The sequence below is a fragment of the Peromyscus leucopus genome, chromosome 4, assembly GCF_004664715.2.
Source record: "Peromyscus leucopus breed LL Stock chromosome 4, UCI_PerLeu_2.1, whole genome shotgun sequence".
Taxonomy (NCBI): domain Eukaryota; kingdom Metazoa; phylum Chordata; class Mammalia; order Rodentia; family Cricetidae; genus Peromyscus; species Peromyscus leucopus.
The window spans coordinates 63927765-63944866 of NC_051066.1; the positions used below are offsets into that span (position 1 = coordinate 63927765).

The 17102-nt window shown below is 35.3% G+C and overlaps 1 protein-coding gene across 1 annotated transcript in view; it reads left to right on the forward strand.

The window, feature by feature from the left end:
• LOC114687262 (fibrous sheath-interacting protein 2-like) overlaps positions 1–17102 on the forward strand; it is an 80201-nt gene that overhangs the window by 19781 nt on the left and 43318 nt on the right. Inside the window, 3 exon segments of the mRNA XM_037204932.1 lie at positions 1904–1967; positions 12523–12580; positions 15919–15952. Coding sequence (XP_037060827.1) covers positions 1904–1967; positions 12523–12580; positions 15919–15952 — 156 coding nt within the window.

The window sequence follows — 17102 nt, forward strand, 5'->3', positions numbered from 1 at the left end:
TCAGGGTGTCTAAATATAATCCACAAGGTGTAACATTTACTGCATTCATGGAACCCACAGAGGAATTAGCTGAGCTTCTTTGGTGGCTTCTTATAACACTGATTTAGCATTTTTATCAGTAATCAGGTTTCTTCTTATGGAAAATTATCAGTGGGTATCCAAGTATATAGCCATTTCACATGAAATAAATATTATCTATAAATTTTCAACCTGTTATCTTAGGAATAAAATCAATATCCTCAGTTCCAATATTATGGTAATAATTGATTCACTATGCTAAGGAGTTTACATGGTTTTCAACAATTTTAATAGATATTTAATAGATTATCTCCAGATGAATTCTTCATATAAAGGTAGAAAATGATATCATTTTATGTGACTTACAATACATAACAATTGACATCAAATAATGCAGAATAAAAAGTATGCAGAATATCTAAACTGTATTATGCTTACCATACTGGTATGTCTCTGTGACACATTATAAATAAATATTTGTTAACTGTAATTTTGCATAGTTAGTTCACTAATCTGAAGTGTCACTAGCTCTGTTAAATATGCTAACAATCAGGAAAAATTTTAACTGTTGGAATAGTAACATTGTTTACCATATTTCAAAATCTTTAACATTTAAGAAATCAAGAAGGCCTGTTAAAACAATATCTTAAAACACACTGTAACATACATCTTTGTTTTGTACATTTTCAAAACATTACAAGGAACAAGAGGCCAAAAAGCATGTGTCAAGTTTATTCATGGGATTGCAAAAAAAAATTGCATGATAATATACTCTGTAGGTTGATTATTGCAATACTCCAGACTGTAAAATGAGAACATCACTGTGCTACATCCAGATAATGTTCAGTAAAGAACAAGGAAACAATTCATATCAGGACACAAAAACAGTATGTGTAAACTGCATTACTGACCTTTCTGAGTATTACATGCTTTACTCACTTTCCATATTACTCCAAAATGGGTAGCATATGTTCACAGATACCAAATTTATATTAAGAAGTTTGTTTGTGGGCTGGAGAGATGGCTCAGAGGGTAAGAGCACTGACTGCTCTTCCAGAGGTCCTAAGTTCAATTCCCAGAAACCACATGGTAGCTCACAACCATCCACAATTTGATCTGGTGCCCTCTTCTGGCATGTAGGCAGAACTCTATATACAAATAAATAAATAATAAATAAATAAATACATAGATAAATAAATAAATCTTAAAAAAAGTTGAATTGTTCTCTGGCACACTGTGCAAAGCTTGAAACTGTCAGACATTTTTCTCATTGCTTGCTTTCACTTTTCAAATATTGAAAAATGAATATACTTATTGTTATGATTCTTTTTTCGGCAATCAGGTTGAGTGCCCAGAAAAGTAGAGAAACTCACAATCACTCATAGAGGGTACATGGTCTTTTTCAGTACCACTGAGCTGCTTTTTCAAATATATCCTGCAGTGCTCCTTAGTTGATTGATTTCTTTGCCTTCATGTAGTTAATTTAGGGTTACCAGAAAATGCTATCTATATATGTAGGGAAATGGTATCATAGCAGGAACACAGAACCTTCCTCTTAACTATCTAAATCTTCAGTTTTCATTCCTAATGCCAATTCCAACTATATATAATTTCATTAAATTGTATATTGTATTTGACATGAATACAACTACATGCTGAGTATCAAAGTTGGAAAATGATCAGATGTGTTAGTATTGTAAACATTTTTGATAAATATATTAATTTTAATTGTATAAATAATAAGTATAACATAAGCACAAAACATGAATATTTCTTACAAATGGAGATTTTTGAGAAATTTAACATTATTGATTTTTTTAAATAAACATAAATACAAGTTGATGATCAAAATTTAGAGAAATCTCTCTTTTTGTTGTTTATGTAGCAGGATATGAAAGGTGATTGGAATGGAAAGCCAAGCAAGAAATCAAGTTATGCTGGTGAACCAGGTAAATGTCAGCAGGAAGTTGTGCAGCTATTAAAACATTCTTTCACCTGTCACTTATGCCCATTGCAAATGCTCTGCCAGTTAATGTATTAATGCAGCGATTTCTGCTAGGTCTTGTGCATAGTACTGAACATTGAAGGAAAACGTAGCCAGGATGTTACCCAGAGCTTTTACCCTAAAACAGAAGAAATAGTCTTGACAAACACACAAACCAAGTTTATAAATGAATGTATAAAAGCCATATACTCTATGAAGAGAATACCTGGAACTGTGTGATTTGAGTCATGAGGAAAGAGAGTTTTATGATTCTTATTTTTTCTTTTATTTTTTAGATTAGACTATAATTACATAATTTCCCCCTTCCTTTCCTCCCTTCAAAAATCTGCCATATACCCCTCCTTCCTCTCATTAAAATATACAGATATAATTCTAAGTACATAAGTACAATATGCTTACTCTGTATAATGTTGCTTGTATGTATGTTCTCAGGGTTGAGCAATTGATATGCTCATCCTTGAGGAAGACTGTTTCTCCTGCTGTCAACATTTACCAGGTGCCCATAGTTTTTGTGTAGGGTGTAGATGTAACCAACCGTCTTATTAAATAAAAAAAAACAGAAACAATGTAAAAGAGAAAGCCAAGATGTCAGAGCTCAGAGCTAAAATCTCACCCTTCCTCCTGCTGTCCCAGCTTCCTGAAAAAGAGCTATTTCCTGTGTATAAGTCGTTTTTCTAGTCATTCTGCCTTCTCATTGGTTGTAAACCCAAACACGTGACTGCCTTGTCACTGTCTGAATGTACAGCCCCCTAGGTCTTAAAGGCATATGTCTCCAATGCTGGCTGTATCCCTGAACACACAGAGATCTATGGGATTAAAGGTGTGTGCCACCACCGCCACACTCTGTCTATGGCTCTAACAGCTCTGACCCCTGGGCAACTTTATTTATTAACATACAATCAAAATCACATTTCAGTACAATTAGAATACCACCACATTTCCCCTTTTCTATTTTAATAGAAAGAAAAAAAGCAAAAGGTTATAACTAACAAAAGAAAAACTATATACAAAATTACAATAACTATATACAATATATACAAATAATAAATACCTAAACAGGTATTTGACAAATCAGAGAAAATAATTCCATTATCTATCCTATTTTGGTAAATCCAAGATGTATCTAATTCACTTTCTATCCTAATTAATTTTCAACTATAACTAACTAATCTTCAACCATAACTAACTAATCTTCAACTCCCTCAGAGACCCAAGAAGGGAATAATATTAGCTAACAAAAATAAAAACAGGAAGTGCATGCAAGCAACTTCCAAAAAATTTGTGAGTTGACAGAAACAGCCAGCTGCCTGGGCAGTCACCTGAGGTTTCTCTGCAGTGTTGGGGCATCATCTTCAGCCTATAGGCTTAGTGTATCTGACAGACTCATTTGTGAAGTAGGATGTACACAATGTCAACAGTTCAACCTCACATTGGGTGAGAGCAGTCCATGTACCAGAAACACCTGAATTCCACTAGTGTCATGTCATGATTCAGGATTTTAAAATCTGGAAATTGATAACAGTTTTTTAATTCAGCTGTTCATTCTTCTTGGCTGTGTATATATGGCTTCATCTCAGCATCCCCTTCTTCTCCACATCCCTCTATTAAGTGCCAGTCTACTTTCGAGAGGCATGAGCTTTCAGCTGCTGTTCCATTGCACAACAGAAGCCATCGGCCCTCTGCCTGTTAAGCTGCCTTCGAAGAAAAGGACACTATACCTTTTCCGGATGCGAAGGCCACTTCAGGGATGGGGCCATATTGTTCTGGCCTCAGAAGATGCCTTTTGATAAAGCCATAACCACACTTGTTTTGGCAAGAATCAGTAGTCCCTTGTTTCGTGTTCTGTCTGTCCATTTTGTCCTGTTGATTCGAGGATACTTTGTTGTCCAGTGGCTAACTTTTGCCATAAAGTTGACTCCATATACAGTTTCTTCAATGCCCATATTTTCTCTGAAGTAGATTGGTACTGCCAGGAGCCGACATGTCTAAAAAAAGAAAAATTTTCTAAGTTATAAAACATTTTAAATGCCATATTCTGTAGATCTCTGAAGGGTTTGAAGATGACCTGTCTAAAACATCTCTGCTCAATTTTTAAAACATATCTAATATGACTACAAGTTCTATTGTAATGTCTAACTACTAACTTTCATTTCTTTATATCGTAATAGTTGGTAATAATAACATTCAAGGATCAGAAATTTGCATTACATTGTTAAATGAATGGTATAAATACAATTAGAAATATACATATAGCATTTTCTAACAATATCAGTTTCAAATTGGTATACAATATAAAACAATCCAATCCAATGTAAAGTACTTAAAACTAGTAATTGTCTTTTTCTTTTCTTTTTTTAAACAAGAACCTTAAATCCAATCTCCTTTGCTTAGCCTTTTTCCTAACCCTTGACAATAACTTGTAACCAACCCCCCTAAATACTGAAAATTATCCCAGACCCAAAACCCATTAAAAAGACCAAAAAACCACCCTCCCCACACCACCTCTTAGGGTATGTGGGCGTCGTATTCTTAAAATTGCTTCCTGCTGGGTATGGGCGAAGTTTTCTTTATCCTGAAAGAAAAAATTTTAGGTTAATTGTCAAATTCTAGGAAAGGTAACTATATCCTTCATTATCCAGTCTGTGTATAATGCCAAAGTTCAGGGTTTATCTCAATTCCTTGTTCTTTGAGACTGGATCATCTCAGCTAGTCATCTCAAAATTGCTCTGAGCACCTTGTAGTTCAAAGCTGATCTGTGGATGATGTTTGTCAGCTTAATGATATTATTATTGTCCACGTGGAATTGTTGTTGTTGTGGGGCCCCATCTTCTTCCTGGAGACATCAGTTGATGTTACGCCTGGCCGTGATTTCCTGCAGAAAACTGATAAGAGACTCGAACACAAAAACATATATATGCAGCTAGCCTTTTTTCTAGAATTAGTTAGTACTCTATATGACCATTTATAGCTTAACAAAGTTTAAAATGTATATATATCTATATGTTAATCTTGTAAATTTTGAAATAAAATTCATACTTTAAGAAAAGTTTAAAGAATCAGAATAGAATCAAAGAGTTGAGATTAGTAATAGAATAGTCCCTTAATTAATTTTGCTTTTGTCCTGCACCTTAGCAGAAGATGGCTCTTTTATTCTGGCATGATACAGGGAGTTTGCATTTTCCTTTTAACAACATGCTTGATTTTAAAGAAGGAGAGAGCCATTCTCCAACTCCAAAGTCAGCTTTAAATTTTAATTGAACTGGGATTATTAGAAGACCAATATTGTTAAATCTTTAGAGAAAAGCAGAAGCAAACATTTAGGAAGACATAAAATTTTTTAGATAATATATAATCATACACCGTTTCACTCTGTTTCTTGGGATAGATGATTTGTCCCTTTTCTTCAGTTGTCTCATTTGTCCACTGTTCTTCAGATTCCTTAACCTTCATTCTCCTAAAAGACAAAAACAAAAACCTTTCCCCAAGACTAATTTTGGGGATGTTTCCTTTTGGCAAGTTATTATCTGATTAAATGAAAAGGCATGTGTTTTTGATACAAGTTAGTTTAAATTGGATGTTCATGCTGGTTGATGAACTATCACCTCCTCTAATTAAGAGGTCTCTCTTGTTCAAATCTAACCTTTATCAATTTTGATGGTACCCACAGCTTATCTTCTCCTGTAGAAACAAAAGCAAAACCTCGTCCCCAATGTAATACATACCCTGGTTTCCATTCTGAGGTCAGCACATCCTTAAAGTATATAGGCTGATATAATTCTGTAGTTTTTTCTGTTATCCAGTCTCTCTGCAGCTGTTGTTCCTTTCCCATTGGCATTCAGAAAATTCAAAGTTAGAAGAGCATTATGCAGTCTATTTCTGGGGGTTTTTGTTACCCCTTTCTGTTTATTTAGCATATCCTTTAGAGTTCTGTTTGATCTTTCTATAACTGCTTGACCTGTAGGATTATGTGGTATGCCTGTAATATGCTTTATATTGTAATAAGCAAAAAACTGTTTCATTTTAACAGAGACATATGATGGAGCATTGTCAGTTTTGATTTATGCAGGTATACCCATGATGGCCATAACTTCTAGCAAATGAGTGATTACAGAATCAGCTCTTTCAGAACTCAAAGCAGTTGCCCATTGAAATCCTGAATAAGTATCGATTGTGTGGTGTACATATTTCAGTTTTCCAAATTCTGCAAAGTGAAACACTTCCATCTGCCAGATTTCATTTCTCTGAGTACCCTTTGGGTTACATCCTGCTGGTAATGGCGTTTGATTGTAGAAGGAACAAGTAGGACATTTCTTTGCTATTTCTTTGGTTTGTTGCCAGGTTATGGAAAAATCCTTTTTTAAACCTTTACTATTGACATGATGTTTTTTATGAAATTCTGAGGCTTCCAGCACATTTCCTATCAATAATTTATCAATCTCATCATTGCCTTGTGCTAGAGGGCCTGGCAGACCAGTATGGGATCGAATGTGAGTTATATATAAAGGATGATTCCTTTTCCTGATTGTATCTTGTAATTGAATAAATAGTGAAGTTAATTCTGAAGCATCAGGGATAAATTCTGCAGTCTCAATATGTAACACCACTCTTTCAGCATAATGAGAGTCAGTTACTATGTTGAGAGGTTCTGAAAAATCCATTAATACCAACAGAATAGCATACAATTCTGATTTTTGAACTGAATTATATGGACTTTGAACCACTTTACTTAAATTTTCTGATTTGTAACCAGCCTTTCCTTCTTTGTTGGCATCTGTATAAAATGTACGAACTCCAGATATGGGTTTTGCATAAAATTCGAGGCAAGATCCAATCAGCTCTCTTTATAAGATCAATTCTATTGCTTTTGGAATATTTGCTGTTAATTTCTCCCAAAAAAATTACTGCAAGCTCTTTGCCAGGTTCACTTTCTGTCCATAATTTTTCAATGTCCTCCTTAGTTAATGGTATGTCAATTTCTGCTGGGTCTATGCCTGCTAATTGACGAAGTCTCAATTTTCCTTTGTAAATCAAGTCAGAGATTTTTTCCACATAAGTTTTTAATTTTTTATTTGGTTTATTTGGTAAAAATATCCACTCCAATATAATGTCTTCCCTATGCATTAATATTCCAGTAGGAGAATGCCTAGAAGGTAAAATAACCAAAATGCAATCCAGCTTTGGATCAATATGATCCACGTGTCCTTCATGCACTTTCTTTTCTATCAAGGCCAATTCTTTCTCAGCTTCAGGTGATAATTCTCTTGGACTATTTAAGTCCTTGTCACATTCTAAGGTTTTGAACAAATTAGTCAGTTCATCATTTTTTACCATAACAATAGCTCGTAGTGAGAAATGTCTCCAAATAATCTTTGAAAGTCATTAAGAGTCTGTAGTCTATCTCTCCTAATTTGCACCTTTTGGGGTCTAATTTTTTGTAGCTCTATTTTATATCCTAAATAATTAATAGAATCTCCTCTTTTATTTTTTCAGGAGCAATTTGTAATCCCCAGCAAGGCAAATTTTTCTTTACTTCTTCAAACATTCTTTCTAAAGGATCTGCATTTGAGTCAGCTAGTAAAATATCATCCATATAATGATAAATTATAGATTTAGGAATTTTTTTATGTATCACTTCCAATGGCTGTTGTACAAAATATTGACACAGAGTTGGGCTATTCAACATTCCCTGTGGGAGGACCCTCCATTGAAATCCTTTAACCAGTTGAGAATTATTATAAGTAGGTACTGTAAAAGCAAATCTTTCTCTGTCTTTTTCTTGTAAGGGTATTGAAAAGAAACAGTCTTTTAAATCAATAACTATGAGAGGCCATCCTTTTGGTAACAGAGTAGGCAAAGGCATCCCAGATTGTAGAGAGCCCATTGACTGAATTACTTTGTTAATTGCTCTAAGGTCTGTTACCATTCTCCATTTACCAGATTTCTTTTTAATAACAAATACAGGAGAATTCCAAGGGCTGGTTGATTCTTCAATATGCTGAGCATTTAACTGTTCTTCTACCAGCTCTTCTAAAGCCTGGAGTTTCTCTGTTGTTAAAGGCCATTGTTGGACCCATACAGGCTTGTCTGTTAACCATTTTAAAGGTAGAGCTTTTGGTGTCTTTGGAAGATCATCAGTTATTGTGCCCTGTTCTTGTATAATATGGATGGCTGGTGACCACTCATTAGAACAATATCTTCTAATATTTCTCTCAGTAACATGTGCTAGTTTATGATTTGTTTCTGAGATTGGAGGGATGTTAATCTGAGTATTCCGTTGTTGCTCAAGTCTCAACCCCACAGGTTCATAGTTATGTTAGCCACATATGGTTTTAATTTTCCTCTCTGTCCTTCTGGACCTATACATTCGAGCCATCTTGCACTCTGTTTCACCTGAGATAATGTCCCAATTCCTAACAGTTCAACGTTTACCTCCTGAAGAGGCCAAGTTGGATGCCAAAATTCCGTTGCAATTATGGTAACGTCCGCACCTGTGTCTACCAGACCAGACAACAAAACACCATTTATTTTTATCGTTAATTTTGGTCTTTGTTCATTAATAGAAGTTTGCCAAAAAATTTTCTTTATGTTTTCTCCTGAATTTTCTATTCTCTCTGTTTCGTCATCCTGACCAGCATGATTTATTCCAATAGGCATTTGGTTATTTAATCGCTCAGAGCAGGGATTTCCTCTATGACTGCAGGAAATGTTTGAACTGGATTTGTAATGGGGGCCTGCGCGAGTCCCCTCTGGGAGTTTCCCAAAGACTGAGGGAAAGGATTACCCTGTCTGTCCTTTGTTGATCTACATTCGTTGGTCCAGTGTTTTCCCTTACCACACCTTCTGCACACTCCAGAAGGAAGGGGCATTCTGTTGCCATTGTTCCTTGAAGAAACATTGTTTCTCGGAATGACCTGTCTACAGTCCCTTTTCAAATGTCCTTGCTTTCCACATCCAAAACATCTAACACTCCTCAAACCTTTTGAAATTACTTCTCCTACCCACGTATCATCATGCTCATCAGCCTCAACATTAATTGTTTCTCTAATCCAATCTTCCATAGGTGCAGATCTTGCCCTTAATGGCCTGATTATTCTTTTGCATGCTGCATTCGCATTCTCAAAGGCCAAAGATTCAATTATTGCCTTACCAGCTTCTGATTCCGAGACCATTCTCTTTACTGCTGAAGCCAGTCTTTGTAAAAAATCTGTAAAAGACTCTTTTGGGCCTTGCATCACCTTTGTAAATGACTCAGATTTTTTTCCTGGTTCCTCAACTCTGTCCCATGCATTCAAGGCTGCCGTTCGACATAAAATTAGGGTTTGGACATCATATAAACATTGTGTTTGTACTGAAGCATATTGGCCTTCTCCAATAAGCTGATCCTGGCAAACTTGTATTCCTTTATCCCTCCATTGTTTTTCTATGTGTTTAGCTTCCTCCTTAAACCAGGTCAGAAATTGAAGTCTCTGGCTGGGTTCTGAAACACCTTGTGCAAGGTCCCGCCAGTCCTGTGGTACAATCCTATTATATGTTGACCAAGAGTTTAACATTTGCTTTACATATGGGGAATGCATGCCATAAGATACTATTGCCTCCTTAAACCTTTTTAAATCCAACATTTCAATTGGAGCCCAAATATTTTGTGTAGCCATTTGATCAGGCATCTGCTGTACGGTTACAGGATAAATTAAGGGTGACTGTGTGAAAACAGGCTTTCTTTCTATAACCTTATTATCCAGACTTGAAACAACTTCACTGTTAATTTCTTCTGTCTGAATTTTTACAGGTTTAACAAGTTCTTCTAAAGCTGTTATCCTGGCACTTAAATTGACTATCTTTTTAAATATTAAAATGAGGATTAGCATAGTGAAAAACTGCATAATTCCACCAATACTAATCTTCTCATATAGTTGTTCCATTGTCAGACTGCCTAAAATTTCGAACAAAAACCAATTTTCTTCCAATGTACACATAAAACCCATTTTTTTTAATGTGGAAAAAAATTCTCTTTTTGATAGTTTCCTTTAAAATATCTGATATGTTATGACTTACCAAACCTGAGTAGAACAGTAGAAATCCGAGGGGATTTTCAAAACAGCCACATAGTATCCGAGGTGTAAATCCAGAGAGACAGATACAGAGACAGAGACAGAGAGAGGGAGGGAAGAGAGAAAGAGAGAGAGAACGCACAAGAAAGCGTAGCCGGCTAAAGCTTAAATCCAGCCACGTGTTCCCTCTTGTGCCGAGTCAAGGCTTGGTCTGGCTTCCTTAAGCTCCGACCACGTGAGTTGGCTTTACAGGCAGGGCCTTGTTCGGCAGGGCAGGTCTGAGTTGTTTGTAACACCTGTAACACCGGCTTTAAGCAAGCAGCTCACAATTAGTCCAGTCTGAGGTCAAGCAGACCTAGACCCGGGCTAGGAAGCCACCGTTCGGACTAGGAAGCCGATTGCCGCCTGCCGCCACCTGCCGCTGCCTGCTGCCCTTGGGGGAATGCGGACCTGCCGCCAAGCCAAGCAGTTTTTAATGGATTCTTGTCACGTTGGGTGCCAGATGTAGATGTAACCAACCATCTTATTAAATAAGAAACACAGAAACAATGTAAAAGAGAAAGCCAAGAGGTCAGAGCTCAGAGCTAAAATCTCACCCTTCCTCCTGCTGTCCCAGCTTCCTGAAAAAGAGCTATTTCCTGTGTGTAAGTCATTTTTCTAGTCATTCTGCCTTCTCATTGGTTGTAAACCCAAACACGTGACTGCCTTGTCACTGTCTGAATGTACAGCCCCCTAGGTCTTAAAGGCATATGTCTCCAATGCTGGCTGTATCCCTGAACACACAGAGATCTATGGGATTAAAGCACGTGCCACCACTGCCACACTCTGTCTATGGCTCTAATAGCTCTGACCCCCGGGCAACTTTATTTATTAACATACAATCAAAATCACATTTCAGTACAATTAGAATACCACCACAGTAGGGTTCAGGGTTCCTGGACTTCCCCCACCCCACCCCACTTTAGAATATCTATTATATTGTCCTTGTTCTGTTTATGTCTAGGCAGTCGTGTCAGTGAGAGTTTATGGGTGTAGTGCCTGACATTCCTAGGAGACACAGTAGCACAGCATACTGCCTCTTCCTGTTTTTCTTCCCTCTCTTTCTCAGTGTCCCCTGAGACTTCAAATGTTTTATGTTTTAATCTCCTGCTTTTTTTTTTTTTTTTTTTTTTGAGAGAGGGTTTCTCTGTGTACCTTTGTGCCTTTCCTGAAACTCAGTTTGTAGACCAGGCAAGTCTCAAACTCACAGACTTCTGCCTGCTTCTGCCTCCCGAGTGCTGGGATAAAAGGCATGTGCCACCACCACCCGGCTTCTCCTGCTATTTTAATGAGATATTTCTAATGATCACAATCAAAATTGAAATAACTTCCTATGGATGCTTATATTTTATGTCCTTTTTACTTTTCTATTAACTTGTGTTTTCCTGTCTTCCAGACTTTGAGGCAAAGTTTACAAGTAAAATAGTATGAATTTAGTACAAACTACTTAGTAATTTGAGATGTACCAAACTATTGATATACATACATATATAAAAATACTATATAATAAGCCAGTTCACATATTTTTAACCTCACAGTTACATTTGTGCATATGAGTTTGAATGTGTGCATGGTTAGAACACTGGAGGTCATCTCTCTTAACAATTTTTTAAGTACACAACAAAATACTGTTTACAATTGTCACACTATGTATTGGATCTGTAATATTTATTAATTTTACAAAAGACTAAACTGTGACAAATATCACTCCATGTCCTTTTCCTTCAAATCAGTTATGTTCTGTTGTTATGAGTTTGACAATCCGTATTTGACAAGTAAGGGAAAACATGCGAGAGTTGCTTTTCTGCACTTTTGACATATTTCATGTAACATAATGCTCTTCAGGATTGTGCATGTTCCTTTTTCTTTTTCCTTCCAAGAATGCCCTTAAACTTTATATCCTCCTGCCTTCACCTGAGGATCCATCTTTCAATGTACAGTTAAGTGCCCATAACAACATATTTTGTATTAGCAAATCCACAAAGCTGAATAATACACTGTTTATGTCAATGCTGGTTGCATCTATACTCAGTATGTGTATATTTATCCTGTTGTTATTCTGTATTGTTTACAGTATAAATACAAAGTTCTCCAAAGGAAATGGCCATATTAATAGTCCAGAGGCATAGAAAGCATGTTACAGTGGGACATTAAATTTTACTCTATGTCTGTAGGCCTTATAATAAATGCAGAAGACCTAGGCATCAACAGGCATTGGAGAGGTAAATACAGAGTTCAGATTTTACAGTATATTGAACTGTGCACTAAGAACTTTGGAAGTGCTATGAAAGTCCTGAAAAGCTTGTGAACGAGTCAGTTACAAGTGAGAACAGGTTATTTGACAATGATGTTGCCATTTTAAAAGTTACTGAGGATGAATATAAACTATAGTTTTCTTTTCCTGATGCTTAGGATCTCAGGGTGGTGCTCCACCCCCGGGTATTTTTTCTTCTCCTGTTTACTCAAATATGTAAGTATACAAATTCTTAACATGAAATCATGTATTCATATTTTGATAATTGCTTAAGTACATGACTACATGAAATCTTCCTTTTTTTGTAGTTCTACTTCAATTTACTGAAACGTCATTGCTTAAAAACTTTCAAAACTGAGTTTGAGTTGTAGACATAGTGAAGGCCATCCTCCTTCCTGCTATCTAGTCCTTTGCTCTCTGTACCCATGATCTTTGCCCTTTTCTCCAGGGTTTCTTTGTATTTCTCTTTGAAATATTTACCTATGACTTTTGAGATTATTGGTTTCTAAAGGATGATAAATCATACCATTTCAATGACTTGATCATCTTTCTCCTTAAAAATAATTGCAGTGTTGTCCAGAATAATACCCATGTTGGAAATTGAAACCTTTAGTGATGTTTAGTAGAATTTTTTTCATTTCTCAAACAAACATTGGGGAAAAGATATTTTAGCTTTTTTTTTCAACTTGAAAAGAAGCAGCTACTGTTTTAGAATCATTGTGATCTTTTAAAAAAATGTTTATATGGGACTAGTATGTATGTGTGCATATGTACACAGACAGAAGACAGAAGTCAACATCACTGGTTGTCTTCATCTTCTCTTTGATATTTTATTTTTATTAGGCAGAGTCTCTCTCTGAACCTAATGAAGCCTTTATGTGTGTGATCAGGATTGGAATCCAGTTCTCATGTACAGCAAGCTATTTACACAAGACTGTCTTCCCAGTGACCCAATGCTAAAAACTTAAAAAGAAATTGGCAAAGCAAATGAAATACAAACTAAACTATACACTTTACAAACCTAGATTCCTGTGTAAATGGCTATATAAAAGAAAAGATCTCTGATGACAAATAATTTTCATATTCAGACTAAGTATTGTCCATAAAGAGTTACAACATGAGGTTGATGGGTGTTAATATGTAGAACTCAGTGAATGTTCACAGAATACATAGCATGTGTTACAGCCAGAAAGAATGAGTCTTATCCAAACAAGCAAAATGAGTCAGAAAGATGCCTACCAAGTGCAGATAGTGATTATTTCTATTTATGGGATAAATAAGTGCTAAAGGAAGAACATTATAACCCCCTTTACTGTCTGCCCAACCCCTGCTCATCACACGTACCAATTTAACTATGTATCATGAAAGACTTTACCATGGGGACCCTACATTTGTTTTAATGTCAACCACCTTTCACCCCCTCAAATACTTATTTGTCCTTTTTAAAAGTATAAATGCAAAAGATTGCTAATGTAAAAATGAAAATTCATGACAGAATTGAGATACATTGTGTTAGCAGTGGCAGGAAAGTTGTAAAAATTAAGCGTTAGACAATTAAGTTTGAAATACTCTGCCATACAGACTGAAGTTTAGAGCCTGTACTAATTGTTTATTAGTCCAATAGTTTGGAACAATAATATTGTGATTAAATTAGCATACAATTAATTGCTTTATTAGCAATACATCAGTAAAACTGAAGGCAAAGAACCATTCACTAATGGTCTTCATTTGAGATTTGATATAAGTAGGCACATCTTTAAAACCTATTAATCAAGCATTTATTGAAAATGCACTGTGTTTAAGGAATAATGCCAGATGTTAGGTAAATATCAAGATTTACAGAATTAGTTCCTTGCGATTATGATGAATTATTTTAAGGAAGCAGTATAGACCAATTTAAAACTCCTAATATTGCATACATTTATATATCTTTCTAAAATAAATACGTATGAAATGGTGCAATCCTTCATTTTTTTAAGAATTGTAGAATTATGTTCCTGACTGTTTTTAGTCAGTGTTTATTTCTTTAATGAAAAGAATGAATTTTTGAAGGTCTTTACTCTTTCATTATTTTTTATTCTTATGGCTGGCATTAAAAAGCAACTGCTCCTTTGGAGGGTGCTGGGATTTAGTGAAGTACCTCCTCCATGCTAGGCAAGCACTGCAGCACTCACTGAGCTATGCTGGCAGCTAATAGAGTCAATACTTAAGGCCAACTTTTCATCTATTTCTTTAGGTCTTTCATAGGTCTTTGCTGTCTGTTTGGACATATGGCAGACTGTCAGTTCAGAGAGCAGTAGGACTCTATTCTATGCCTTAAGACAGAAAAAACTTAAAGTTAAGTTTAGACAATCCAAAGTAATAAATAAATAAATGTGTGGAACTTTGAGTTGATTTAACAAACTAGATCTGAGAAAAAGTTCTAGTCTGTAGACTATTGTTTCCTACCTCTCCCTTCCTCTCTTCCACTTCTTTACTCTCTTTTCAAGCCTCCCCCTCACCTCTTACTTCTTTCTCTTTTTTCTCCTCTCTTCTCTCCTGTCATAGTCCCAGCCTAGCTCATGGTAGCTCATGAACTAAATCTTCCTACCCAACTGAAAGCCCAGCCATAATGCCAGGCTCCCAAACTCATTTCTGAGCTACAACAATTGAAGTGTTTTGTTTTGTTTTGCTTCTGCACAAGTAAATTGCAATATTTAGACTTTTTTTCAAAATTTTGTTTTATATTTTTGAAAAAATAGTTTTGGAATGTATAGGCTTAGGAAAATTAAAGAGTGCCAACTTGACTAAGGAAGTAGGAAGAGCTTAGGCATTTAAATAGTCCATGTTTGGGACAATCAGAACTCAGTTTTCAGACTTATTTATCATAATTTTTAATTACTGAGTTCTTATACTGTTTTATAATTCATAAGCTACCCTTCATTTCATTAGTATGTAATAATAAATCTAATTACAACACATGAAAAGATGTGTCCATCACATCATTACACAAAGATGATTGAAGTTAGCATTGAAAGTAATCAGAAACCCAGGATTCTATCCAGTAGTTACTGAATAGAAATCTGCATGCTCTCTCTCTACTGTGAGATGTAGCAAAATGAGGTTGGGACTATAGGATCTTAAAATGCAGATAGAGAACTACCAGGGAGCTATGATCAGAAAACTTACTATTCCATCAGCTCTATTAGCAGATAGACTAATCATCTTTTCCTTCCTTTCTTATCCTGTGTCACTCCCCAGAAAATCACAAAATGGACATGTCAAAGGTATATCAGAGTTCCAACCACCAAAATCATGCATTGTTTATGTGATATATTGTGTACTGTGATTGTACTCTCCTGAGTAAACAAAGCACAATTTTGAGTCTACAGGACTGTATCTTAGCAGAACATTAAATAGAACATTCAAGAAAGCAAAATAAATTTTAGGGTATTTTGTATTTATGTAGAATATCTCTCATAAAAAAGAAACAATAAAAATATGAATTTTGAAAGTATGTTTATAAATTATTTGTCCTAACTTAACTAAATCATAACTATTTCTTAACTTTACAGGCAGCAAAATCTCCAAAATTGCTTGCAAAATAAAGTATGTATCACAAAGTTAACTGATAAGACAGTATATTAATTACCATATGCCATTCTAGAAAAAAATGTAAATCAGATACCAACAATCATCTATTGATATTTGTTGTTCATACCCTATGCCTTTTATTATAATGGAAGTTTACTTTTAGATAATTTTAATAGTTTCCTTATAGTCTAAAATTGTTATCAAAAATACCCTTGAAAGCCAGGTGGTGGTGGTGGTGCAAGCATTTATTCTCAGCACTCGGGAGGCAGATGCAGGCAGATGTCTGTGAGTTTGAGGCTAGCCTGGTCTACAAAGCGAGTTCCAGAAAAGACACACAGCTACACAGAGAAACCCTGTCTCAAAAAACCAAAAAAAAAAAAAATACCCTTGATACTTTAGGAAGGCCTCTTGGGTGTACTACAGAGTAAACATTCAGGGACCTGGCATTGATGAGCAGCATGAGATAATAGAATCTCATCCTAATGAGATATTATTAATCAGTATAGCTTTGCAGATATTGATGGCTAACTCCGTAGAAAATTAGTTAAGATGCCTGATTCTGTCTCCAGCAACTCTTGTGGAAAGAACCTGCTACCAAAGATCACAGGCAAAAGTACTTGCTTACCTGTGAGCTTAGACTTGAAGCAAGAAAAGAAAAAGTGGCATAGTTAAATAACATTTAACTCTATATAGTCCTTGAGAAATATAACAGCAGTGGGCCTTTTTTTTAGGAAACATTTAAGGAATGTTTCACTATTTAATATCATAATTGAAAGAAATTGAAAAACTAAGATTCCTTTAACCTCATTTTGTTACATTCAAAACTTTAGAAGTTGCCCTCTTTTTTATATTTCAATTGGAAATGCTTTATCCTTCACCTAGTTTAAGAACAGGAGTATGGTTCTGTTGTTCATTATATCTTGTATAAAAATATTGTAGACATTTCAATATATATATTCAGTATTGTTCATTTAGAATAATTATCTCATACTTTAAAATTTATGATTTATTATTAGAATTTTCAATTAAAGATATATTTATGTAAACAAGAATTTTATACTTGCATTCAATTCAATCTGTGCTTATCAAAGCATTAGCCATCATCTATCCTAGTAGTGAAAAGATATTTTAAAAAATTGGGTAATTACAGCCTATTGGATTTTCA